Genomic DNA, 27,545 nt, shown 5'->3' with positions numbered 1-27,545 from the left:
CTAAAAAGGTAATGAAGCCACCATAAAATTACATCAAAATGTCAGATCTTTCTAACCCTTGTAGTATAAACGCTTCCAATATAAATCATATTCCTCGTATTAACACAAATTTAGAACAATTATAAGTTCAATCCTGTCTTTTTAAAGGGTCAGTGCACCCAAATCATGATTTTCATTAAGAACTATTATGCTGTTGACAGTGAGGTGAACTGACCCTTTAATTGTTGGTGCGCGATACATATTTTTTTTACATTTGTATCATGAATTGTGTCTTTAAAAGCTTTTAGTACTGTAGTATTGATTATTCCATTATAATAATGTGACACTATCTGCTCAACTCATATGTCAGTCCAAGATATATCTTTATTTCTGCCAAAGTGCCTCTGAGCAAAGCACTGCAGTCCTGCTTCCAGCCTCCAGGGTTACTACTCCAGACTGACCCTTGACATTTGGAAATAAGTGTCTCATAGATGAAACAAGAGCCTTATTACTAATTAATAACATTTCTCATTAAATATTGCTCCCTTGGATCGATCCAACCCTAAGCTATCTATTAGGCTTCACATTTTACGGGCTTATCCCTATGATATTCCCCAAAAAAATGTAATATGGAAAAGCCCGTAAAAGTGCCTCGCATGCCCAGAGAGACAGCGTCTTGCCCGGACTCTGAGGCGGAGTAATTGCTCTGGAGGGCCCCCCCTGAACCCCAAATCCGTCTTTACAGCTTGCATTAGCATACATAATACTGCTCTGTGGACTCAAGGAGTCATGCCAATTGAAATGCAATCATTTTCACAGCAGAGAGCTGCCATCACCACTTTAATTGAGTGTGAGAGCGCTTGCATGTGTATGTGCATGGCTTTGTATCACGAGACAGGGGATAATTGCTTTTGCAATACAACATAGCAATATGTTGTTAATTCAATGATACGGCTTGATTGCTTTTGTCTAGTTGTGTCTTCCCCTGGGCCGGCTCATATGTTTGGGATGTTTGTAAGAAAACAGAAGGTGCAGACGATAAGTGCTGGCCACATCCCTTTAGACTGGGCTGAATGTGTACCCATACACACACACACACAAACACACACACATACAGTACACAGACGATCACAATAATTAATTTGAGCTGCATGCTAAAAACAGGGTCTTTAAACTCTGCTACAATAAAGAGGGGAATTGCACTTGATATGAATGTCCCACTGTTCAGTGACAACCCCCAATTATCTCATCATTAGCTGTGGATTGCTTTTGTCAAATTACAAAGTGGTAAAACGGAGACACGGGTGCATTTTAGATTTTAAAAATGCCATGTCTGCTCTTTATATCTCTGCATGCTGTCTCCGTCCCCGAGTGCTGTTTCAGGTACAGTATGTGGCTGCAGAACAACAGGATAGACATCACATACAGTAGTGTGCAGAGCTACACGTATTACACGTTTACACATACACAAAAACAGGGGTTAATACAGACTACATGACCTTTAACCTTAACCTTGACTGTAAATTTAACCCTTACCCTAACCTCTGACCTGATCATGATTGTAACATACCAAAACCTACATAGTAAATGCACCGCTGATGATCCAACGCTGTCTCGTTTTGACACAAGTGGACAGCAAAGCCCTGACTGAAGAACTTATGTGACCAATTAACATAACAGAACCGTAATTTCCATATAAAGTGGACAAAGCAAATAGCCCTCTAATGAAGATCAGTGTTCGGTATTCTTGCCGGCTAATTTCTCTCAACATCAGCGAAGGCCTGCAGGGACAAAGTGATTGAATTATGAGAATGTGTATTAATGGCATTGGCTGCTAATTAGCCAAACAGAGAAAGAGGGCATTAATCTTAAAGCCTAGTTGTAGACTATTCAAGTCTAGAGCAAACTTGGCACTGCTTGCCAAACATAATGGTTAAACGCTACGCTGTGGGCAAGAGAGGGACTCAGGGAACAGCAAGGTTAATCTGAGGATATCCCTAACAAAGACTCACTTTAATATCCTCATTTTATCCCTGTAGCGCCTCAGAATGTGCCTGTATTATTGATAAATGAGCTGGCAGAGAGTTTGCAGTACAGTATTTTAAAATGTATAATAGTGTCATTAGAGCATTCCAATTTATTATTAAGAAACTGCTGTATTTGTTTAACTATTCAAAATGATTGTTGTTGTGATATCAGCAGTTCTGTAATATCCCTGTACAGGTCATCGCTTTGCTTTGTACAACCAGCGAACATTTTGTTTTGCCTTTAACCTTAGATTTAACAGCAGTGATGTATTGTTAATCCCTTGCATCTTCTTGTCAACAAAATATGGGAAATACAAAGGAAAACACTATTGGGATGTTTCTTTTCCTTTATGTGTACAAAAATCCCTAATAAAACACTTTGTATAACATTAAATAAGTACACTAAATATTGTGTATTTGTAATGTTATCATTGCTTATGGCCAATCATTGCCTATCATTATTATTATTCATTGACTATACACTTCCCTTTTTAAGTTTTATTTTGAAATGATTTACCGGAAGTGTGAGTATGCTGTTATGTCTGCACTGAAGCTACTTTTACTAATTTACTAGTTCCTTGCTGTCACCACCAGATGGCAGCAAGCACTCGTGATTTTAAATAGATTAACATCTCCTAGCATGAACATAGAGGTAGACTGGAACTGCTAATGCTTAAAAATATATACATTGTCCAGGTTGAACAACTGGTTAATAAGAATAATCTGTTGCTTACTTCACCTGTGTATTTAAAATCATACATGTTAATGCCCTTCAGTGGTCACAGGTTGGTAGGACTGCATCATAGATGCCATTGATGCTAATTGACGAATTTGATATTGCAGTTCTCCACAGTGTCCACAACAGGGCAGTGAACACTTGTGATTAATGGTATTGCAGGGCATAATTGCAACACAATTATTCCCTATAATACCACTAATTTAATAAATTATTGAATTTAATAAATGTAATAAATTAAGACAAGTTGTAAAGAACAAAAAAATTCGACTGAGTATTGTTGGTGAAATGTAATTTAATATTTATTTAATTAATAACAATCTTGTGTGCGGATTTCATTTAACTGCTGATATATCCAGTGGACTGACTCCAGTTGTTGGCAAGTTTCAATAAAATAAATAAAAATGGTGGTGCAACTGGCTGTACAAAAAAAACATTTTGCCTCAGGACTTTAAAACTGAAATGAGATGAAAGTTGTTCATTTATAATATTCAGCCCTGTTCAGGTTTGAATTGAAATGAGTATACACTGCCCTCCCGCCGTAGCCACGAGTAACTACACCTCTATGTATGTTGAAAGTTTTATTTTGAAAAGATTTACCGGATGTGGGAGTATGCTATAATCTCTGCATTGATGCCGCTTTTACTAATTTCATAGTTCCTTGCTGACACCACCAGAGGGCAGCAAACACAAGTGATTTTAAATACACGGATCAACACTGCATGAACGCACATACATACATTATAAGCTACAGTATTTATACTAGGCTTTATTCAGAACTTTGTTGAGATGAGGGAAAGGATCAAGAAGTATGAAATATAACTTTTTTTTTTTTATTTACTTTTTTTTTAGCCTGCCACTAGCACATATTACAGTCTTTATTTTGTTCCAATCTATATCATATTCAACTGGTTTGGGAACCGTTTACCTGCCAGTGTTTCGCCTAGGTCAGGGTCAGCAACCTGCAGCTCCGGAGCCACATGTGGCTCTTAAGCTCCTCTCCAGTGGCTCCCTGTGGATTTATAAAAATGGAAATGAATAACTGGTTTTTGTTTACATTTTCATTTTTATTTATCATTGTTGTAGGTCTATGGTATGACAGAGTATTAGGGTCACACTAAGGAAAAAAAAAAATCTGAGATTTCGAGAATAAAGTCATAATATCACAGGAAAAAAAGTCATATTATGAGAATAAAGTCGTAATATTACTAAAAAAAAGTAATGTTACGAGAACAAAGTCTTGAGTTTACGAGAAAAAAGTAATATTCTGAAAATAAAGTCATATGTTTACGAGAAAAAAACTTAATATTATGAGAGTCATAAATTTAAGAGAATAAAGTCATAATATTATAAAGTAGTAATTTGATGTGTTATTTTTTTTCTTTAAGTTATGACTTTATTCTCGTAATATTACAACTTTTTTCTCATAAATTTATGACTTTTATTCTCGTAAAATTATGACTTTTTCTCGTAACATTACGACTTTTTTTTCGTAATATTATGACTTTATTCTGTAAATCTCAGATGTTTTTCCGTCAATGTGGCCCTAATAAACTCTGTAGTACATTTGCACTTTGGCCCTCACTGCATTAGATTTATACACTACATACTTAGACTATTAACGGTATTACCTTCATCACAATGCTCAAATGTTTTGCGGCACCAGACACATTTTTATTTTTTTTATTATTTTGCCTAAAATGTCTCTTTTGATAGTAAAGGTTGCTGATCTAGATAATTAATAAGTATGCCTACTGTATATTTGTGCAGTATATCGCTCCTCCCTCCGCTAGAGGGCGCTACCTGCGTGTAAAGAAAAGTCTTCAACATCACATGATCATTTATCCGCTAAATTCAGATTCTGTTTTGTTTCCACGTTTTGTTTCAACCCAACAAAGGTTACGTCAAGTTACGTAGTTACGTAGAGTGATACCGGAAATTAGATTGGAATTTCAAAATAATACACATCATATAGCAAAAACAACCTATCCATATTCATGAAATTGGTTTTACTTTGAAAGTTTTGACCGGAAGTGTACTGCTTTGTTGTGATTATTGACTCAAACCTGCAGGTTATCGATAAATTCAGCTGCTGTAACTTCAGCTATGAACCTGCTGTTCAATGACACCGACGTGGCGGATACAGCTGAGAGGCTGAAGAGGAAATATCTGGAGAGGAGGACAAAGGTTTGAGTTCAACTTTAAGTCTCTTCAGCTTGTTTTGGTAGCTTCATGGTTACAGAGCTGCTAAACAGCTAAACACACCTGTTGCTCTGCTCGTTTGTTGTCATGTCAACACACCTTCACAGGTTAAAGGTCCCATATGGTGCTCATTTTCAGCTTCATACTTGTATTTTGTGTTTCTACTAGAACATGTTTAAATGCTGTAATGTTAAAAAACAAAACATTATTTTCCTCACAATGTCTGCCTGAATATACCTGTTTTAACCCTCTGTCTGAAACGCTCCGTTTTAGTGCATTTCAACGAAATTGCAATGTAATTTTTTATTTTGTTTATTTATTTAACCTTTATTTAACCAGGTAGTACTCATTGAGATTAAGAATCTCTTTTGCAAGAGAGACCTGGCCAAGACAGCAGCATTTAAACATACATTAAAGTTTCAAACGCCACAACATAAAACAAATGCAAAATAAATACATAGCATAATAATCATGCAAAACACATTAAAATCAAGTGTTTGAAGCCAACGTTAAAGTGAAAATATTCAGAAACACAGACAGCTCCCGATTGACTCTGCTTCTAGGTCTTTCATTAATGTTTTAAATTCATCAAAAGTAATCAGATATCCCAGTTTCAACTTAGCTTGCAGTGTATTCCAGGAAAAGGGAGCAGGAATAGCTAGAGGCCATCTTACCTAGTTAAGATAAGATAAGATAAGATGAACCTTTATTAATCCCCGGAGGGAAATTCAGGTGTCAAAGCACAGCATCAGCAAACAGAGTGAAACACAGGAGAGGTAAAGATATACAAAAATTATAAAAACAATAATAGAGATATAAAAGATACAGAGTGAATGGGTGAACATAGTGTATGCAGTCCGTCAATACATAAATGTAGTATGTGCAATAAATAAATGTAATATGTACATGTGTGCAGTCTATAAAGTGGTATATAGGATGTATAGTGTAAAGTAAGTGTAAAGTGCACCAGTGGTTAGAGTCCAAGATGGTTGCAGATAGTGCATGTTTAAAGGTAGATATGTTTAAAGTTCTTAAAGTCCACATAGTTCTCATATGGGGGTCAGCCTTGGTTGTGGAGCCTGATGGCTACCAGCATGAAGGACTGACCCAGGCGCTTTGTGTTGTGCCGAGGGGGGATGAGTCTGTGGCTGAAGGTGCACGCTCCTCATCCTGACTAGCTCATCATGGAGGGGTCAGTGGAAGTACGCTGATGTTATTTACATACACTACAACAGGAAATAAACTGGGACACATTTAGAATGTTTATGTTTAAAACCGTGTAATGATCTATATATTTTATATTTGTGACATCACAAATGGACAGAAATTCTGACGGCTTGTTTCAAAATGCACAATTACTGAATACGGGCTGTGTGTATTGGCTGTGTGTATTGAGCGTTTTGATAGTTTAACAGTATTTATATAGCACTTAAACCTGCTTGATAATATAAAAGACATGAAAATCTCACTTTTTACCATATGGGACCTTTAAATCTGTGGTCTACCAGCTATGACAGAAAAGTCAACATTACTTGACACATAATTGATCACAGTTGTGACATCCTCACGCAGAACACAATTAGACAAATCGCTGTTACTTTGCACTAAAACATGTCGATTTTCCTGATTTTTAGTTGCCACCTCCCGAAGACATTATCTCAGGAACCAGTGATGGTAAGTCCACTTCACTTCAGATGCTCAGATAACCACGGGTTGTAGCAAGTCTCTAACATTACACACACATATTTATATTCACTAATATAGAAGTAATGAGAGGATGTGAAGGGTGACTGTATTGATTATAGCTTCACTCTCCTCCTTAATGTCTAATTCAATTTATTGCAATACTGTAAGCAAGGTGATATATTGAGATTTTTTTCAAATCTGAAAGCCTGTTTCAGGACCCCAGTAAGCAGAAATGGTTGGCACCAATGGATTCTTTAGGTTTTTTTAGTTTCATATGATACCAGTATCTTCACTCATGTGTATCTATATTTTCTACACCCTTACCTAAAATGCCTTACTTTGCTTTATGTTCAATATTTTAGAGTCATTACGAAGGCTCATGTTGACCAACAGATCCAAACGACCAAGCAAAGAGTTGAGATGCTACAGCAGAGCTTTACATGAGCTGTTCAAAGCCGTTACCAACCATCCTGACCAGTAAGTCTAATGAGATTACAAATACCATTTTCACATTTGTGTCTGAGTATTATGCCTCGATGAAAACGTGTTGCTGTCTTTCCTAAGGTTTGGCAGTGATCGTGGTCTGCATGGCAGTAATGAGGACCTGAGTGGGGACTCTATAGCTGGCCCATTTCAGGACTACCAGGTGCTGCTTTCAGAAACAGGTGCGTGTGTCAGAGTGATGATTCCAGTCACCAGTGTTTGTGCTTTCTGAGTAGAAGAACTGACCACGTTTATAGCAAATCCAAAGTAGCAGATGCTGAAATAATTTCAGGGTTAATACTTCCTGAAGAAAATCCTTTTGAAGTATAGTCACATTTATATGATTGCAGTATTAAAAATGAATGACTTGACAAGATAATGAATCATAAAATAACCTTCAGTGATTTAGTCCTTGCATTTCATATTTCAATTGATTTACTGACTTTCCTGTTATTGCTGACATTTCTGACTTCTCCTTACAGCCTCTGTTATAGACAGATAATGAGCTAGCCTTGGGCTTACCTCTATTATACCTCTATTTGTCCAGATGTGACCTTGCCTTCCTGTTTGGATGATAGCCCTGGGTCCCACGAAACTGAGACCGACGGGGAGTTGCAGAGAGCTCGCCAACGCCCTGACTCGTGCCGTTCCTCTTCCTTAGTGCTAGTAAAGGTGTACCAGGAGATGATGACCATCTATGAACAACTAAAGGTGAGAGAGCAGAATCATTGTAATGACGGTTTATCAGTAAATCCAGATGTGAGAAATACAAAACAGAGACAGCGACTAGGTGTATGTTTCCTTGTGTTTTATTAAAGGTTACTTACAGATGTGTGTGTGTGTGTGTGTGTGTGTGTACAGCACGATACACCTACTTAAATGCAGAAAATATTATGATACAAGGGTTCCTGTGTATTTGCATTTTCCCATACTTGAGATTGTGAAGAAGAGTTTTGAGTTTTAGACTTATAGGTTAGTTTGGATTAGAGAAGGAATGTTATAAAGTATATAAAGTATAGTAATATCAATATATTTGTGTATACAGGCAGAGCGACGAAGCCAGCAGCAGTGGGAGAAGGAGCTGCAGGAGCGAGAGAGGAGGCTGAAACAACGGGAGGAGGCTGTTGGGGAGCTGGCCGGGCTGGAAGAGATGCTACAGATTCGCATACCAGCTGTAAAGGAGGTCAGACATGCATAAGGCAATTCCCATTTCCCAGTTTGTACATCCTCGATTCCTTTCCTTGACCCCTCTCCTCACGCCTTACGAGCGGAGGAAGCGAGGAAGAGACTCGAGGAGAGAAGAGTCGAGGCAACAGGCATTAAAACAAATGAGACATCCTTGCCTTGGACTCACTATTATAGAATTTTAATAACAAGCTGAAGTCAGTGTAATGTACCTCTTAAGTGTTCAAGCATTGTTGGTGTGGCTGCACAGTTCATTATGTGTGAACGTGTATGTTTGTGTCGCCAGAAACACCAGCAAGAGGTGAGCCAGCTGCAGGATCTTCTTCGAGAGAGGAGCAAGGAGAACAGGAGGCTCAAGTCCAGCTTTGACACCATCAAGGAGCTGAATGACAACATGAAGATACAGGTTAGAAATGACCACATACAAACCGTGATTGTCTGTTCATTTAAGACACCGCAACATTTCAGCCCTTGAGTCAAATAGTTTTAGACTGTTGTAGGACTTTATCAAACTTTGAAGATACCAACAAAATGCAAACATTTCAAGGAAAATTCAGCCAACTCCTGAATACTTTTATTTTGACCAACAAATCGACAGACTTTTTACAAGTTTTTTCATCTGATTAAAACCTTTCTGATCCGTAGGGCTGAACATGAAGTGCTATATATTTTGCTTTGAGAGTAATATCCACAGTGGAGTCTACAGCAACCAGTCCTGATATCAACTTAATGTGCCAAGAACTAGCCAATGTTTGAATGGAATTTTCTTTCTTCAAAAGTAAAGTGACCAAAAGTGATTAAATCTTCACTTCATTATGGGTAGAGGAGTAGGAGGCTCGTGCCGAACAGTTAGTACCTTTGACCACAGGAGGGCGCTATGACATAACACTGAACAGTGATGTATATTCACTGAGTCTGCATTGTTTTCTTGGTATCACTGTCAGTTTGAAAGTGTTTTTGTTGCTTTTTAATAAAGCCCTCCTTGGTTCAAAAATGCTTCAAAAAGTGGTCTGATGTATGCACAGAATGAAACAAATAAAGGGATGTTTTTCTAGACTGTGGTTTTGAATAACATATTGACATTCAGTGCTTTTAAATCAACAGTTGATTGAGATCAGTGAACAGAATAAAACGTTGGACAGCCAATCCAAGAGGGTGCAAGCTCGACTTGAGAACCTACAGGTAAGAACATATTAACTAATGCACAGATTTCTTTTATAACTAGAGTCAAGGCAGTTTGCTATGGAAAGCACTTTAAGTTCTAACATTCAATCTGACTGAATCCTGTCCACCCTAAAAATAATTTAAAAGCATTTATTTCTTGTAGCATGCAAATTGTTGAAACTAAATATTTTTTGTCTAATGTCTAATATGTGTGGTTTAAGTTTGGTTATTCATTGATTTTTTTTCAGAGGAAATATGAGCTCAGCATAGCATCGAGAGGCGGTCAAAAAGTGAGCGTTAAGAGCACAGAGTGTGTTAAACCATCCAAAAAGGAGAAAACTGCTGCCTCTGCAAAACCCAGCACCAAGGTAGTTCAACAACTGTGTGTGTGTGTGGTTGTGTTACAGTGGGATGTGCTGCCAATCAGTAGGATTTACTCTAATTAAGACTTAATTACTTTATTTGTTGGTCAAATACTGTGCACATCGTTTAGCATGAGACACACATTAACACTAATTTACACATATCCAAGCTGGAAACGGTACCACACAGTCTTTCTCCACAAACCACACTCATCCTCCCGGCTGACTGATTTTGTTATCATCACTGTTGTTGATAGATTAATATCAGTAGATTAATATTCAGTGGGTACAGTTGAGCTCCGAGCTCAGTGGATACAGCTGCACTTCGAGGGTGATGTTTGTTTCAGTCAAGGAGAACATCGACTGAAACAAACTTTCATACCATTACCATACTTTTTCTACAGTTAGATGAACACCTTCAGGCTCTCCAGTGAAATCACAGTCTTGATGTAATGTTCACACTTCTCCATGCAGGAACTTCAAACAGATATAGTCATAACTTCTTGTTACGTTTCTTTGAATCTTTAAACCCTTAGGTGCTCATTGTGACTCCATGCAGAACATATTATAGAATCCAGATCAATATGTGTGACATATGATAAAGGTCTAATTAAAATAACAGCTGACTAAAGTCACCGTTTGGTGAGAAAGTAAGTTTCAGATGACTGCTTTAGCAATGTAATTTAACCCTTTATATTTTCCCTCAGGGCAGCTCCAGTCCCAACCCAGTAAAGCTCCTGGCCCTTCTACTAGACTGGGTACTCGATGGACAGACGTTCTCATCAGTAGCAGGAAACGAAGGGAAAGGTGTCAGCCAGTGTCTGCCTCCAGAGGTCGTACTCAACGAGAGATGCCTAAAGGTGGCGTGTTCACTGTAGCTTCACTGTGATCTCTGAATTTGATTACAACTGTATTTCCATGCACATTCTGGTGTCCTGACCACAAAAGAGCATTAGATCAAGACACACTGATCATTTTTATAGCAATCAAAGTCATAAATTATCTTTGCTTCCTTAGGTGCTGCCGTTATTAGCAGATCAGCTTCATCACACTCCTCAGTCAGAAACGGACCTCCTCCTCAACCTTCTTCGCCTCATCCACTGGGCTTTGAGACACATGGACAGCAGTACACAGGTACAAATAATGATTACTGTGGGTAAACTAGGCTGCTGCAGCTAGTAGTTATAGGATGCATCAAAGAACAAACAGTATGACTACAATAAAAACATGTCAAAGGTTTTGCAGATTTTTACCAAAGAAAATCTGGATTTGAGGAGCCGGGCATATGGTTGAAATGTGACAATTCAAAGAGCAATAAGTGTGATGTTCAGGAAATGTTCCTGTTAGCTTGATGGCCATTTCTTTTGTATTGACTGTGTGCCAAAAAGTCAATTGTACGCCAGATGGTGTCACGTGACCTGCAGTTCTTTCTGTGGTCACTACGGCAAAATTGCAGCACAGTCCGTCACTGTTCTATTTCATAAAACCCTTCAGCGAGTAGCCACTACGAACGAGCCACATCACCTACAACAGAGACAGAGCGCAATTAAGTCCCGCCCACACCGGAGAGGAAAATGATTCATAGCTCTCACTTGACTTTGCATTGCGTGAAGCAGCCTCCTTGCCAATTCCATCTGCTATCAAACAACAGAAGAATGCCTAAAAGCTGTTGTGTGGGTGGGATGCACTACCAACAGGGTGAAGAACCCAGATGTCAGTTTTTATAAGCTGCCGAACCAAAAAACGGAGCCTTTAAGAAGACAAAAGTGAGGCATCAGCAGGAAGGATGGGGAAACTGTGGGATCCCGACAGTCAGTATGCCAACGTGTGCAGCAAGCATTTTGTCCAAATGTAAGTTTAAGGCTAACTATACTATTTCTGTAAGTTAGGCTAAGGCATTTTGACAGTATGCAACTTGTCAGCCAGAGGGAGCGTCAATCGAAAAGAAAGCCACTTTATTCCTGGAAAAAAACCTGTTATCTGGATATCCACTTTCTTATGTAATAGATTATCTGGGCTGTCAAAAAGCAACACCACAGGGGAGTGACATTACATTTTATAACAACAAAAGCCTGTTAATTCTGAGGCCTGCACCTTCCTTAGTTATTGGTTATTTGGCCTTGCAAAAGCTGAATGTTCTTCTACAAAAAAGCTGCTGGGTCACTTTCACAACATCACTGCAGCGGAAACCAAACACGACACACAGTTTTCCCTGAAGACATAGCTACACATCAGAGAGGTACACATCCACTTCAAGCCGGGGATATCCACTTTATCGCTACATCTCCCTTCACAGCACGGTGGGCTTTAATGTTTGGAGGTCCTGTCGAGTTCCATCTTGTGTTCGGATGTGAAGCGTGGTTATCTGAAGTCCCCTGCCTGTCTGCCTGACTGTGTGTTGAACAGAGTCTAGACATAAGAACAGGCTGTCCCTGTCTTTGTAGCTTTGATAAGGGCCATGAGCCCCTCGAGAGTCCCCGTGACAAAAACTACATCAGCTGTTTCTAGTAGAAGGAGGAATCGCACGTTTTAGGCTTATCTTATTAGAAGGTCTTAACTCTAACCTTTAGCTCATTGTCCAACCTCCCAATCCCAACTATGAGCTATCTTCCAGCCTTCATCCCCTGCCTCTGTCCCCCCAGTTCTCTACCCTCCAACAGCCTCCAACTTCCAAGCTTCAGTCCTTTTCTCCAGTCCTGCTGCAGGGAGCTTAGCCCCCATATGTTTGTTTGTCAGACCATGACATGTCATATTTGCTCAGTGACATGCTTGATGTTCAACTGGAATCACATGCTCCCTTATTGCTGCAATATGTGCTCACTTTTTAAGACAAAAACAACCACTATTGGGCCAGAATGCATGAAAGGAGATAACTTAAAATCTTGGGTCCCTGTGGAGCTGATGGAGACTTTTGGGAGAGGGAGTAGAAGACAGAGAGAGAGGGATGTAGTGAGTTTGAAAACTTCACTTCTCTGGAAATGAATCTTGGATAGTAGCTGTAGTTTGCTGCACTGATTTATTAGCTTCATTAGATATTTGAAGTCATCGGAGTAGAAGCCTGCTGGCTCCCTGTCAGGCTGAGCTTGTGTTTTCTACACTGACGTTTGATCACTGTTGGCAATATCATTCCTATTTTATATAACAAAAGTAACCGAGTGCACGCACAGTCATGAATTCTGTGCAATGACCAGTGTGTGTTTGTGTGTGTCTGCACAGCATGTAGCACTATCTGCTACTCTGCGGCGGATAGGAGAGGAAGTATCAAAGGCCCCGGCCCACTTAACGGTGCCTCAGGCTGAAGATCCAGACCTGCCCAAGTCCTGCAGTGGGGCTGCTGGTGGACCCTGCAGGAGCTGGCCTCTTTACCGCAGCCCCTGTCCTCACACACGCATCCTCTCCACCCTCATCCTCCTCCGCACTGTCACACAAGGTAACAATACATAACACACATATACATACTGCATCTTAAGCATTATATTTGGAAAATGCGAACAGAAGTTAAATTATGGACACAAAGCAGAATAGTAGGGTAAGAATAATGAATTTCATTGTCAATCAATCTGTCGATTATTTTCTCAATGAATTGATAGTTGTGATCTTTTAAATGGGGAAAAATGTTTCCCACAGCCCAAGATGACGTCCTCAAATGACTTGTTTTGCCCACAACTCAAAGATATTCAGTCATAGAGGAGTAAAGAAACCAGACCATATTCACATTTAAGAAGCTGGAATCAGAGAATTTTGACTTTTTCTTTATTACTGAAATCAATTTATCGATTATCAAAATAGTTGGCGATTAATTGACAACTAATCGATTATTTGCTGCAACTCTACTAAAACAAATAGTTTTCTCCGACCAACAGCCTAAAACCCAAAGATGCTCATTTTACAAAAATATAAAATTGAGAAAAGCAATAAATTTGCATTTGAGAAACAGGAACCAGCAAATCATTTTTTGCTTGTTAAATGACAAAGAGTTTATCAATGATCAAAAGTTGACGATTTATTTTCTGTTGATCAACTAATCAATTAAATGCCTAAATTGATTAAGCACTAGAATCAAAAAGCTGTGAACCTTAGTTGATTCCACATTGGTATATTAGTTATATCATTATTTGCAATTAATTTATTACACCTCCCTATTATTTACTATCTTTCCAAGGAGAATTTTACCGTCACGATAGCTGCAAAGATGAGGTCTGAATCTCCAAGGTGGCATGTTCAATATCACGTGTGGAGAAACAACTGAACTCAGTCTTATTTAATTTATCTACGGCTGGCATCACAGACTGAATTTAAGTGATTGACATAAAAACTTTTTTTTTGCTAAAAGAAGACCATGGTCATCAAGTAGAAATGAGAACAGTTACAAATGTATTAATAGTGTCTGCGATCAGTTTGTGATGTAGATACTCAATTTTATACATGCAATTGTATGTGTATAAATTCAAAATTCATAAAAGGGAAAAGAGGCATTTTTGGAAAATGTAATGTGCTCTCCCATGCTGTCACTAAACCATGTTGGCTTCACAAAGGAAACAGATAATAGAAAGAAGAGTTATTCTGGATAATGAGGAGACATTTGAAATAATGTGAAAAATTGCAGATTACACTTAACACATGTTTAATAATAATGATTTAATTAATCAAAAATCTGATTCTGAAAAAAAGGAAAGGGAAGGAACTCACTGTAGTTGTGGTTGTTTGCCTAATGCCTTCCATGGTATAGTGATGTCATGGCAGCCTAATTTAAGTTGCTAGTCAGAATCCTAACCAGACCTGCTGTAGAAAATGTGATAAATATGTGCTAAATATTGTAAAAGTGTTATTTATCATTTCCGACTGTGCCAGCATCCCACCTGTGTAGGTGTGAATCCATAGAAACAGCAGGGTGTTAAAACATGTAACTGAGTGTTGTGTTCTCACACATACTCTGCATGCTGTGTAAACCTCTTACTTCACATTTTAATTACAAATTTCCACATCACTGCTAATGCAAGTACATATTTCATTTTGTGTGCAAAGGAGAGACGACCAAAACTGAAATTTACTTTATTGCACTGTCCTGTTTGTGTACGCCATCTACTAAACACTGCTGGCCAGGGGAAGGTTTGAACGTTGTTAATCAGATCAGCTTATCAGGGCATACACAGGTTTTCTAGCCACACTAGCACTGTGGCACAAGTGATGACAACGTCAGTCAGTCCATCACCGTAGTCCAGACCGAAATATCTCAACTATTGAATGGACAGCAATGAAATTCATGCTCTTCAAAGGATGAATTGTAATAACCTTGGTGATCCCCTGACTTTCATCATCAGGTTAACATTTGTATTTCTCCAATGCTTTGGTTTGTAACCACATATCTGCACACTCCCATCTGCCCCAAACAATCTCTGGACCTCTGCTTATGTCTATCTTACAATTTTGTTTTCTTTACCAAGAGCATTAGCCTCACAGAGCCGCCAGCGTGGCTTCAGGCTCTTAGTCTGGTTCTGATACAAATATTTGAGAAGGATAAAGAGCTTGTAGCTGCATCTAAATTTTGCTCCCTGGCCTTCCACAGTATAAATCTTGGTGCATTCAGTGGGAACTGCGTATATCCAGACATGTTTTATGAAACTCTCCTCTGGACTGACCTTCCATCTGCTCGTAATGCTGGAGGCCTCCATCGGTACGTCTCTATAGAGACTCTTTTCTGTCAATCTGCTTACCAGGTTCGCTTTCTCCCCTTCTCTGGATTGACGTGAAACCAGATTGAGCATAATGGAGAGAAGTTTCTTCCCCCTCATACATGCTGGGATTTTGGTATATAGGTACTATTCTGAGACGGAGCTAACCAAAGTCAGTCCAGAATAAAAAAGGAAGCTTTTATCCCATGTCAGGTTGTATAAATCCAGCACTTTTGAACATTTGAAAAGGATTTTCTTAGAACTTCAGACATCTCTCAGAACTATTTGAGGTGATCACAGATCGTGAATTTATCAGACAAAATGAGTTCTGGACTTGAAAAGTGACTGCAGAAGAATGGCAAGTATTAGGCCAAAGTACAGTGGTGGACTGTGAGAAAGAAAGGAAACCCAGCTGGGGATAAGATGGGGAAAGGTAGATAGAAGACAAGTATCCCGTTGCTAAAAAGACTATCGTACAAAGATGAGATTAGAGCTGCAACGATTAGCTGATTAATCGATTAGTTGATTGAAAGAAAAAAAATCATCAACTGTTTTGATAATCAATTAATAATTTCATGTTTTTAAGTTTGGTAGTTCCAGGTACTTAACAGTGAGAATCATATATGTTGGTCTGACATTATAGTAAATTGAATATGTTTGGATTTTGATCTAGTGGTCTGACAAAACAAGAAATTGAATGATGTCACCATGGGCTTTGGGATACTGTGATGGACATTTTTGACTTACCGTAGCTTTTTCATGGACAACCGTTTCAGTCTAAAACTGACAAAATGTAAGACTGAAATGATTTAAAAACTCAATTTAAAACTGAATCAAGTATCTCTGTATGCATGTATACACTATATGTCTCTCTCTATCCTGTCTGCAGCTGATGTGCTGGCCCAGGCTCTGGACAGTCTCCGTACCGAGCTGATGTCTGAGGAGAGCCGAGGCCTTTTCATCCACAATGGAGGAGTGTGTGTGCTGCTGGCGATGCTTCGGGCTGGCCGTGGAGGTCGGCACACACCTGTAGACATCCTCGTGCAGCTAACTGAACAGTCCCGTAAGTAGACATGTGTCAGATGACTATAAGTGTACAACTCACCCCCCTTGTATAATTATGAACAAGAAAAATATTTTTTTTCCCATTGCTAAAGAGGCACAAGCATGATCAGCTATGGCTGTCAAAGGAAACAACACCGCAACCTTAATGATATATTTCTGTCACCACCACCACCACACTCTGTGCAGTGCAGTTTCAGTCAATTCGTTTATTTGAAGGTTTTCATCCTGTTTCATTAATTGAAGTTATAGTATGTATTAACATGATAACTAAGCTGGCTAATGCTGAATTTAGTTACGAAGTTGGGAACTACACAATATTGACACTACTTTAGCAACTAATTAACATTTTGGAGCAACAGCGGACGGCACAACTGTTGTAAGTTATTGTTAAATTCATAAGTATGTATGTGTAGCCTGCCCAGCACCTCACTGGTGACCTCAAGACTTTTTAAAACAAATTTACAAATCTCTTTGCCTGGGAAATCGTCTGTGGTTGACGTGACCTCGAAAGCTGCTGTGATCACTCTTCTAGCCCAGATTTATAGACTGTCTTTACTATCACTATTAACTTTAATATATACCAGCTCCTCCTGCAGGATCACTCCATATCATCCCCACGTAAAAACCACATGTGAAAGTAAGGGTTTTTCTGAGCTCACATCAATCATAAGCACTGGTCAGGCAAAAGATTTAGAAGTTGTCATAAAACGTTGGATCTCCACCACCTCCTGGCTCTTTTTATAGAAAGACAAAAGACTTGACAGAGGTGGACGAGGGGAGAGCACAGCTGCAGTGTGTTTCCATGGAAGGGGCGAGTTCGGCTGGGTTATGAGCCGCATCATTTAAGACTGCTGTATGCTACAGTAATATGCAGCAGACACATATGCTGGAGGTGACTGGGGCCGGAGCTGCATGACCGTGTGTACATATAGGTGTGTGTTTCAAGGGGACTGTAAGTCTAGCAAGACTTGCTAATTATTGTGTTTTTACAAGCAGTAATTAGGAGAGACTGGAAAGGGGTGAGTATAGGGGGAGAAAGGTTTGCACCTGAAGGTTGCCAGTAAAACAAAACCAAACAAAAAGGTCAAGTTGTACACAAAACACACACACACACACACACATACAGGACGTCTGTGTCCTTGACTGCTCGTATAAAGTCCAGTCACACCAGTTGCACAACACATTTAGCACATTCATGGATCACAAAATGCAGTTGGCCACTTCAGCACACAGATTTACACAAACACACTCCGTAACAGTGTTTTACTAGCTTTGACTGATGTCTGGTAAACAGTGGGTGCATTTACTGCCAAACTGTTTCATGCAGTATATTAAACTTCCATGGTCACATATGAACCTACTTGGTGAGTGTGTGTGTATGTGTTCTTTCCTTCAGCACAGAAGTGTTTGCTGTTGTATGTTTTCATGGTGTTGCAGGTAAAAATGCCCTCCCTGACCTGGTTAAACTACTTTAGATAAGGACTTTTTACCCTTGTTTCTTATACTATTTGATTTGTCCCGCAGCACTTATGTTGTCAACCATCAAACCCATGAGGAATGTGTCTGTATTTGTGTGTGTGTGTCTGTCTCCATCTGTATCCGTGTCGTAACACAAGTGTAGAATGTAGCACATCTTAAAAGGATAAAGACCCACCAGAAGACTGGACAGTGTGGGCCGAGGTGCTGCAAACATTTGTTCCTCTGGTCTTAATAAGATACAATATCAGTGCCACTGAAACAGATTATAAGATATTAATGCATACTAATAATTATAATCCAATATATGCAGATATGACTACAGCTTTTGTGTCCTCTTTTTGGAGCCGAAATCATCATCCCTACACCTCTGACAACTTTTTTTGGGACTGAAGGATTATGTTCAGCTACAGATACATAGTTTTGCTGTCAACCATATTGTCCAGCAACTATCAGCAGACATTACACTAAATATTCACCAGTCAGGAAGTTTTACTTCAATCCTGGAGATGGAAGATCCAAAATCAGCAAGAAAATGAATAATTCAAGGACATGTCAGTAACATGAATTACTTATTATTCAGTAGTTGTATAACCTTGAGGTGAGGTGATGCTATTGCTGGAAAAAGACTGACCAACCTATCCTTTCTTGCTTTATCCTTCTCATATTATCAGATTCTACCCGTCTTATCCTTTCTCATCTGAACCTGATCCTATTCTTCCCCGTCCAATCCTCTGCTGTGATTTGATGCCAGCAGAACCTCTGCACCAGCCAAAAAAAAAGTCCCTCTGTGTCTCATATTGTATTCCCTCACCCTTGTGCGTGGTCGAAGACAGTGGAGAGTTAGTTTTAATAGGAGCAGGAATGTGACTTTAGCAGAAACAAATGTTTGTTTACTAGGACTCGACTAATTTTAGGACTCCATGAGGTCCACATTTGCTTTTATTAAAAAATGTGCAGCTCCCATCTGCGTGGATGGATGCTGTTGTCCTTACTCTGTTTCATCTCCCTGTGTGAGGTTATGGTTTGATGAATGGAAGGTCACATTTAATAGTGACAATATGGAAGCCCTTCCAAATACAATCATACAATCCTCTCTGACCAGCATCTGCGTCCCTGTCTAACTCGGTTTGATCGCTAAAGTGTTGTCACGGTTTGTTTGTGCCTCCATGTAGTTTTCATTTCTATGCAAATCTGAAGTTGATAATTTCCATCTCCTTAGAAGTTTTGACAATAAAAATGTGGTGTTTATTACAGAAATAGTTTTTTATAATATCCTTCTTTCTTTGCTTTGCTTGTGTTTGTGTGCCTGTAGGCTACTTGAATCCCTTCTTGGAGGCATGTAGCTGTGAGGAGTTTTTCCGGACGGCCTCCCAGCTTCTTAAAAACCCTCGCCTTGAGCTCCCAACGCTGGAGAAGCTCTCCATCCTTCTACAGAAGCTCTCCAACATCAGGTAGACACACTCATCTCCATACTGATAACATCACACACTGAACAAGGATTAGCTTGTCTCTGATCATGGATAGTAAATTCCTGCATGCTCGGACAAATGCAACCGTACGCACTCTTATCATTTCTTTTATGTGTTGCACAGACTGATCTTTATCTGACAAATACTCAACCTGGGTCCAGAGTCAAACTATTTCTCTTCCTTTTCTCAAGGATAGGCAATGACATTTAAACCATTACAGTGGTTCCAAAACGTTCTGGCTTGTGACTCCTAAAAGTAAAGATTTACATTACCTCTATTAAAAGCAAAGATTAGAGGAATGTATGAAAACATTAATATAATTTTTTTGTAGCATGTAGGGCTGTCACAATATCAGATTTTCACTATATGATTATCGTGGCCAAAAGAATTCGCGATGACAATGTTATTACGATATCTATTGAAAATTAAAAAAATAATAATATAATGCTATCAGTCAAATTCATCTTTAACTTTGTTTACTATGTGTTTTGTCTCTTTTTTGGTAAATGAATTACACTCAAAATACGAGTGTAGGGAGGTGGAGGGAGAGTCTGTAACCATTTAAGACGCACTGGATTATTTACACAATATTATCATGTGTGTCGAGTAACTTTATATCCATATTGCATTTTTTAAATACAACGGTCAATACCGGTATATCTCTACATCCCGAGTACCATGATGTTTTTTTCATTTCCTACCCTGTTGATCATCTCATTGACCCCTCATATTTATCTTGTGGCCCATTAATAGCGTACCACAGGATTATTGGGTCTATTATAGCCACAAGGTTGTCTAAATCAAGTTATTGTGGTGGTAATGTATTTAGTTGATCTTTGTGTGTGCTGAAACAATATTAAATCCACACCTTCGCAGTTTCTCAAAATCTTTAGCCATGCTTTGAGAGTGCACGTACACTGAGTGCCCATTTCTTTGTAAATGAAATAGTGAAATGGAAAGTATTGACTGGGTTCATATTTGCATGTAAACTACTAAATTAAAAATCAATAGTGTTTTTGAGAATCAATACAGTATCACAGAACACAATATCGTGAAACTCAATATTTTTATTACACCCCTACTGGTCATTAAGTGTTTTTATATATAACTTTTAGACTTCATTCTTGGCCTGGTCAACCAGACAGTGTAAACCTTCCTAAGATAACTAGTTATACAGCTGTAGTAGAGGTCTAGTACTGGATTGTGACTGACTGACGGGACTATGTTACATTGAATTTCTTTGGACTGACGGGTTGTTGTTTATTTCTTTGATGAAAATCCAGCCAAAGATATTACAGCTGTTGTATACTTGTCAAATACTGAAGTGTGACTGACTCACAGGACTATGTTTCAATGAATGTCTTTGGCCTGACGGGTTGTTGTGTATTTCTTTGATTTTGTCCAGGAAGAACCGCCGTCTGTTTGAACTGTCCTCCCTCCACCTCCAAATACAAGAACTCAATCGCAACACCAACCACACACACACCTTCCTCTGCCTCAACTTCAGGTCTATCCTCCACAACCTCAAATAACACACACACACACTCACATGTTTCTATGCTTCATGCTTGATTAAAGGCCTCTTTAACAATTCAGACTTCCCGGTTAAGATAAAGATAACTTGCCCTGTGTTTCAGTACTTCAGTACGTTGCTCGGTCTTTCATGTCTGCTCAAACACTAATAAATAACTTCAATCCTCCATCTCGCTCTACCTCAAATAATATGCAGACGCACATTCTTTATTTATTTAGTGATATGTTTTTGAAGTTCTTATGTCTGTCAGAAGTACTTTTTTAGTGTTGTGTATGGTTTGCACTTTGTGACCCGTGTTTTTCTGTTCCGCAATGCTAATCTGATGTCTCGTCTTGTATTCTTTCTTCTTTCTGTGATGAAAACGGGTGTCATGCTTGCCAGTGGCCTTAATGGGTGTCTGATGTGCTCAGAGGAAGAGAGGCTGTGACTGTGAAGCTTTTTAATGACAATAAACAAAAAGAACTGAAGGACATTGAGATTGGACTGCGTATGTAATGCTGAAATCCATATGTTTTGTATAAACTTGTCTTATTTGTTTCAGAGCATGGGTGGGTTGATGGGATTAATGGTCTCAGTATGGGACACACCGGTGGTGTTAGTTGATGGAGGGTATTGGACGGACTGGAACAATTACAGCTGATGTTTTACTCGGAAGTGATTCGCTGGCCCGAATTTGAAAAGGATGCATCCAATTTTTTTAAGGCCCGTACAGCGTTTGAATTCCTAAATTAACTGCATATTAGTTATTGTGTGAAACGGTGTTCAGGTCAGGGTTAGGAGATGATGAGTTTGATGAAAGATTTGCTGGATATTGTGTCACATATGTATCGTAGAATACAGTATACTTTTACACTGGTTGTCTATGGGAGGCCCCTAAATTGAATTGATGAGTCTAAACATGATTTAAACAGATTTACTGATAGTAAGCCACTTAATTTCAAATAAGAAATGGAGACTTTAAATGGAATTCTCTTTCACCTATTTCAGTAGAGATTGATGAAACGAAAAGGCAAAGCTTTTTATGATTTTAGTTTCTAACATTTTACTCAGTTTTCACATAGATATGCATTCATCTTTTATATATTCGGATTTTCATTATTGTGTTTGATTTAGAGCTGCAGCCAACGATTGTCATGATCAGTTCATCCGTCAATTATGTTTTTGATTAATCAATGAATTGCTTGGTTTTATAAAATGTCAGAAATAACCGTAGCATTTAAATCAAATCAATCCAATCAAAAAGGGAATAATGTGACCGTCCACCCGGAGGCTTTAAACCACTTGCTCAAGAAAACATTCAAGAACAAAGATGTTTGAAATGAAATGTTCTGCCAAAGTATATGAGACCTGCTTTAGATGTTTTTGTTAAAATAATTCCTTGAGTTATTGCAGACACTTTGAAACTGTCAGCATCTGCACCAAGCATTACAGTTAAAGTAGTTAAATTAATGGAAAAGTAGACACATGCAAAACTGAATCTTGTACAGTCAAACTACAATGGAAAATATCAGTTTTAGAATAGGACAAATTTACAGCATCTTGCATCCTTAAAGCAAGTTGAACCACTGAAGTATAGTCACTGTGTTTTAGTATTTTTGAAACTACATTTTCTCTTTCAGTTTTTGAAGCCTCTGGGTCATCCATCCTATGTTTAGCTGTGATAAAGGTTCAGGACGGAGCTGTAGCTTATATTTTAGCCCATTTAATGATATGGAATGTTATTACCCCAAATTACTGTGGTTTCTAACCACTTCTGTTATTACGTGGCAGGCACCAGAACGCATGCAAGGACAATGTTAAAACAGAACTGTTTATATACAAAATGAGTGGAAAACTATTTATTTTTAGTGCCCTTTTAAAAATGACTGCGCTGTTGTAAATAAGTTGTATAATGTTAATCTCCATTGGGGGTGAAACCAAATTGCCAGGGCATAGATGTAGAAACCAGAAGGGGGAAATCCCCCTCCATCCTACGGAGCAAATCACCCTAATTACTGTAACTCTTAGCCTACCTTAAATTCTTTTCTTGCTTAAATTTTTACTACTTCAGCAACTGTCAACAGCCGTAAGCAGAGGAGATTATATTATAGATAAAAGAGGAGGTCACATTTGGTTGTAGTACGGATGAGGAGAGTATTTACATTGCTTTCCCGTTGTGGCTGTTGTGAATTTTGTTGCATCTGGATGATCAAATGGAAACATCAGGTTTTATGATCAACAGCAGAACACATTCTGCACACGGCAGCCACGTAAACACACATTCTTTGCCGAGCCACCCAGGGTACATGTGCAGGTCTGTCTGACCCTGAACCCTCAGAAAAAAAATAAAATCTGTTTGTCTTCCGTCACTTCCATGCAGATGCAGTGTGGTTAATAAAATCGCTCTGTCAAGCTCATCATATTATCATCATCAACCGTTTCTTTGGCATCCATCTCTTCTTCTGCCTTGGAGCACGTCAGCTCTCTAGATTACAAATTGTTTGAAAACTGGAGCTCACTGTGAAGCCACTCATCACTTCCTTTCTCCATCAACTCATCTTTTGCTTTGGCAAAGCTGTAATTATAGCTATTGAGCAGAGTGGTAACACATGGCAACCGGATCAGTTGTGTCGTTTACTGACTTAACAAATTCATATAATGTGAGATTACCAATCAAGCATTTTGCTATGAGCACTTGGTGTAGTTATGACATACAGAAATGGTAAGGCTATGTTCACACCCAGCATTACCGTTAAAATGAACTTGGGAGGGCACATCCCTGTTTGGCCACACTTTTCCCTCATAAATCAAACACTGTTCGTCTGTGTCCGGATTCCAGCCCGGCGCTAATTAAAGATGACACTCTGCCTTTTCACCCTCTGCAGGCTTGAAAGATGTCTGTTAAAGGGATGTAGTTTTCCTCATTTAGGGAAAGCTGTGTTCAATTTGAATATGTGTCAGTTACAAATATTTCAACAGTCTTTGCAGCCAAAAAATGCCTCACACCACTCCTGCAGCATAATTCACTTCACTTTTGTCCATCCATATACTGTACTATGATCTATGGATCTAGATCTATCTGTTTTTTTGTTTTTTTTAGAGCTTTTGATCATCTCCCATGGCCTTCCTGAACCTCTAAAATACCTTCTCCATAGTTTATATGCCATAAGCGCGACCTTTCCCTAACCTTGACCATACCGTATCATTCGCAGATATTTTAGAAAGTGAGAATCTAAAAAATATTGGCATTGAATGTAAAACAAAAAAACATTGAATGTTATCTGGGGTTTTGCAAGATCGTCCAATATTGATGTCCTTGTAAGTCTTGAATAAACATATTTCTGAATTAACATTTCTCTAACAAGAACTGAACGTTATAAGCTTTGTAAAGGTGCTGTTTATGACAGAGCTGTTTTGTTGTTTTGTATTGGATTTGATTGTACAAGTGTACCTAAAGTGGCCACTAACACAAAAGTTTGGAGGCTTCAGGAGGGCAATAACATCACACAGAAGCAGTATTTTGGCAAACATATGACTGGAACACACTGACCACATGGATGGACAGTGGAGATAGAGATTGGATTTTAATTTTTTTTTTAACTAGTCACATTTGTATTTTATTGTAAGTGACATGAATTCAAGCTAAAGGAATCTACAAACGTCTTCCAGCTGCTTTTCAAGCTAAAGGTTTGATACTCACATCGGTTTCGGTTGGAGTATCACTTTAACAGTGAATTATTGCCTCTATGCCTACTCCAGGAACTGTCGACGGCTGATTTATTTACTTTCATGACTTCAGTCGAGTCTGGTCTGCACTGCAGTCAGCATATCGGTGTCTGGTCCGCGTTCCCTAACACGCTTAACTCTGCCATTCTACCCTGCACAGCATCACCCACACGACTTTAAACACTGATCTTGATTTATGTTTGGGTTTTTTCAGTGGACCAAAAATTCAGAGAATTACCCTAAAGAGTCGCCCTGCTCTGGTCTGGCTGGTAAACCTCATTAAAATGTTATTTGGTCGGTGGGAGGAAGCTGGCAGGGGGAAACATTAGCGGTTCCACTTCAGCACAACCATAAAGTCAAGTCAATCAGCGATTTGACATGGCAGACCACCAAATGTATATTATTTCCACCAGCCACAATATGCATAAATATGCTGTTTGAGTAATGCAATAAGCACATGGAGGTTCTGGTAATATACCTGACTGTAAATTAGCTAGTGTGTGTGAAGGAGTTGTGAGTGGAAGCAGCTGTCAGGGGTTATTTTATGGTGAACAGGCTGGGATCACATCGGTTTCTAAATTTCAGTTTGTTTTAACTCTTTTAATTCTGCTTTTCTATCATTAACATGGACTAAGAAGCTCGCATCCGAAAATTTGATTGATTCATTTCTGCTTGCAGTATTTTTTCTAAATTAAACATTTTTTTCTAAACATTTCCAAAGTTTCTTTTCCTACATTTTCATAGTCTTTACAGTCTGTAGTCTGTAGTTGGTAATAAATTGTTTAATTCTAACCATTTATTATTTTGGGAAATGAGTCCCTTTCTTGCCGATACATTAGAAGATCAATATCACCCATGTCTGTGCCTTAAGTGTGGCACTAGATCCAGAAAGCAATGAGCTTAGCTTAACACCTCTAAATCCTTGTAATTAGTACAATGTATCTCAACAACAACTTTTTTAGGGCTGTCAAATTTAATAATGCTTTAATGCAAATTTGTTTTAATGCCACTCATTTCTTTAATGCATTAACGCAACAGATGTTTAGGTAGTAGTGGGCTAAATTTTAAAGCTAGAGTGAAGATACTGGTATCGTATGAAACTAGAAAAAACCTAAGGAATCCATTGGTACCAATCATGTCATTTTCAAAGGGGTCCCTTGACCTCTGACCTCAAGATATATGAATGAAAATAGGTACTCACAAGTCTCCCCCTTTACAGTCATGCCCACTTTATGATAATCACATGCAGTTTCGTGCAAGTCATAATCAAGTCAGCACACTGACACACTGACAGCTGTTGTTGCCTGTTGTTGAGTTGCCATGTTATAATGTGAGCATATTGTTTATGCTAAACGCAGTACCTGTGAGGTTTTCTGGACAATATTTGTCATTGTTTTGTGATGTTAATTGATTTCCAGTAATACATATAAACATACATTTACATAAAGCAGCATATTTACCGACTTCCATGTTGATAAGAGTATTAAATACTTGACAAATCTCCCTTTAAGGTACATTTTCAACTGATAAAAAATGTGCATTCATTTATGATTAATCTTGATTAACTATGGACAATCATGCGATTAATCGCAATTAAATATTTTAATGAATTGACAGCCCCTAAGTTTTTTACGTGGTGCTAATTATTGTAACTATTTCTTTTTATCTGTTTATCCATCTGTCCAGCCCAGGCTTGACTGAATCCCCCTGCTTCCAATCTTCATGCTAAACTAAGATTTATGCTGATCGCGCCCTGTCTCCAGCTTTGATGTATAGCCATTAGAGTGGTATTAATCTTGTCATGTAACTCTCATCAGGAAAGCAAATAAACCTATTTTCTGAAATGTCAATGTTTTCTTAGGGGCAAACACATATTCTACTCAAAACATCAAATAGTCATGAACCTTATTATGAATTTGCTGCTTCAGGGAGAACCGTGAATCAGGCGGAATCAGATTGGAGGTTCAACATTGATAGAAACTTCTTAACTCTAACCACTCCTGCAGTATAATTACTTATTTGCTGTCCATTCGTACACCACATTAGTTCTAAACATGTTAATTTTCAGCAAAATATGGCTAAATACACATCCTCTGTGCCCCTTATAATTGTGAAAGTTAGCGCAAAATGACAGCTCTTGAAAGGAGCTGTTGTTCTTCTCTTATCTTATAACTGCTACAAAAGCAAGGTGCGTTGCTGACAGATATTATATTTTATAACAACAGTATTTCAGTGGATATTTCCCTAAAAACAGTAGTTGAAAATTTGTACTACAACTATGGCTGTTAAAAGCAATTTAAGAGTGCAAACACAGTTCATCCTGCCCTCCAGACAGACACACGTTCTGATTGACTGACTGAGATCTGGACAGCATTTGTAACTCTTGCTCTTTGATGTCTTTGCAGGTGACTGATGAGGATGAGTGTGTGCATGCAGTTGTTGTTATGAGGGTGCATGTGTTACTGACTGGCAGAGGTTTAATTAGCCACATGGTTGGCACTCCTTGCCCTGAAGTGGCTCTCTATGGCTTCATCCTCCTCATTTAAAGTCAAGCCAAGCTCTTAAGACGCAAAAACAGACCCTAAAGACATGGAGACACTTGTGCACAAATGTGTACCTACTCAATGTGTGTGTGTGTGTTATTAGACTAAATGCTCTTTAATTGGGATGGATTCTTTGTGGGCAATTTTGAAACATGATGAGAGAAAGATGTCAATGATGCGCTGATGCCCCACAGCAGTATCACTGGCATTTCCACTGCCAGACAGACCTTCTATGAACGAGACCTAAGATCCCC

General features: G+C 38.7%; 1 protein-coding gene across 1 annotated transcript; it reads left to right on the top strand.

Moving 5' to 3' along the window:
* Positions 1 to 4,718: 4,718 nt before the first annotated feature.
* Positions 4,719 to 21,209, top strand: ccdc138 (coiled-coil domain containing 138). Its single transcript, XM_074659667.1, has 15 exons — positions 4,719 to 4,929; positions 6,579 to 6,618; positions 6,993 to 7,107; positions 7,195 to 7,295; positions 7,661 to 7,824; positions 8,159 to 8,296; positions 8,585 to 8,704; positions 9,403 to 9,480; positions 9,711 to 9,830; positions 10,532 to 10,684; positions 10,842 to 10,958; positions 13,041 to 13,254; positions 16,386 to 16,559; positions 19,353 to 19,491; positions 20,915 to 21,209. Exons 1-15 carry the CDS (start codon positions 4,849 to 4,851, stop codon positions 21,039 to 21,041), a joined length of 1,881 nt encoding a protein of 626 aa, XP_074515768.1. The 5' UTR covers positions 4,719 to 4,848; the 3' UTR covers positions 21,042 to 21,209.
* Positions 21,210 to 27,545: the final 6,336 nt, after the last annotated feature.

This window comes from Sebastes fasciatus, chromosome 14 (assembly GCF_043250625.1).
Source record: "Sebastes fasciatus isolate fSebFas1 chromosome 14, fSebFas1.pri, whole genome shotgun sequence".
Classification (NCBI taxonomy): domain Eukaryota; kingdom Metazoa; phylum Chordata; class Actinopteri; order Perciformes; family Sebastidae; genus Sebastes; species Sebastes fasciatus.
The sequence above is the reverse complement of the archived record's forward strand: the minus strand, read 5'-3'. Positions and strand labels throughout refer to the sequence as shown.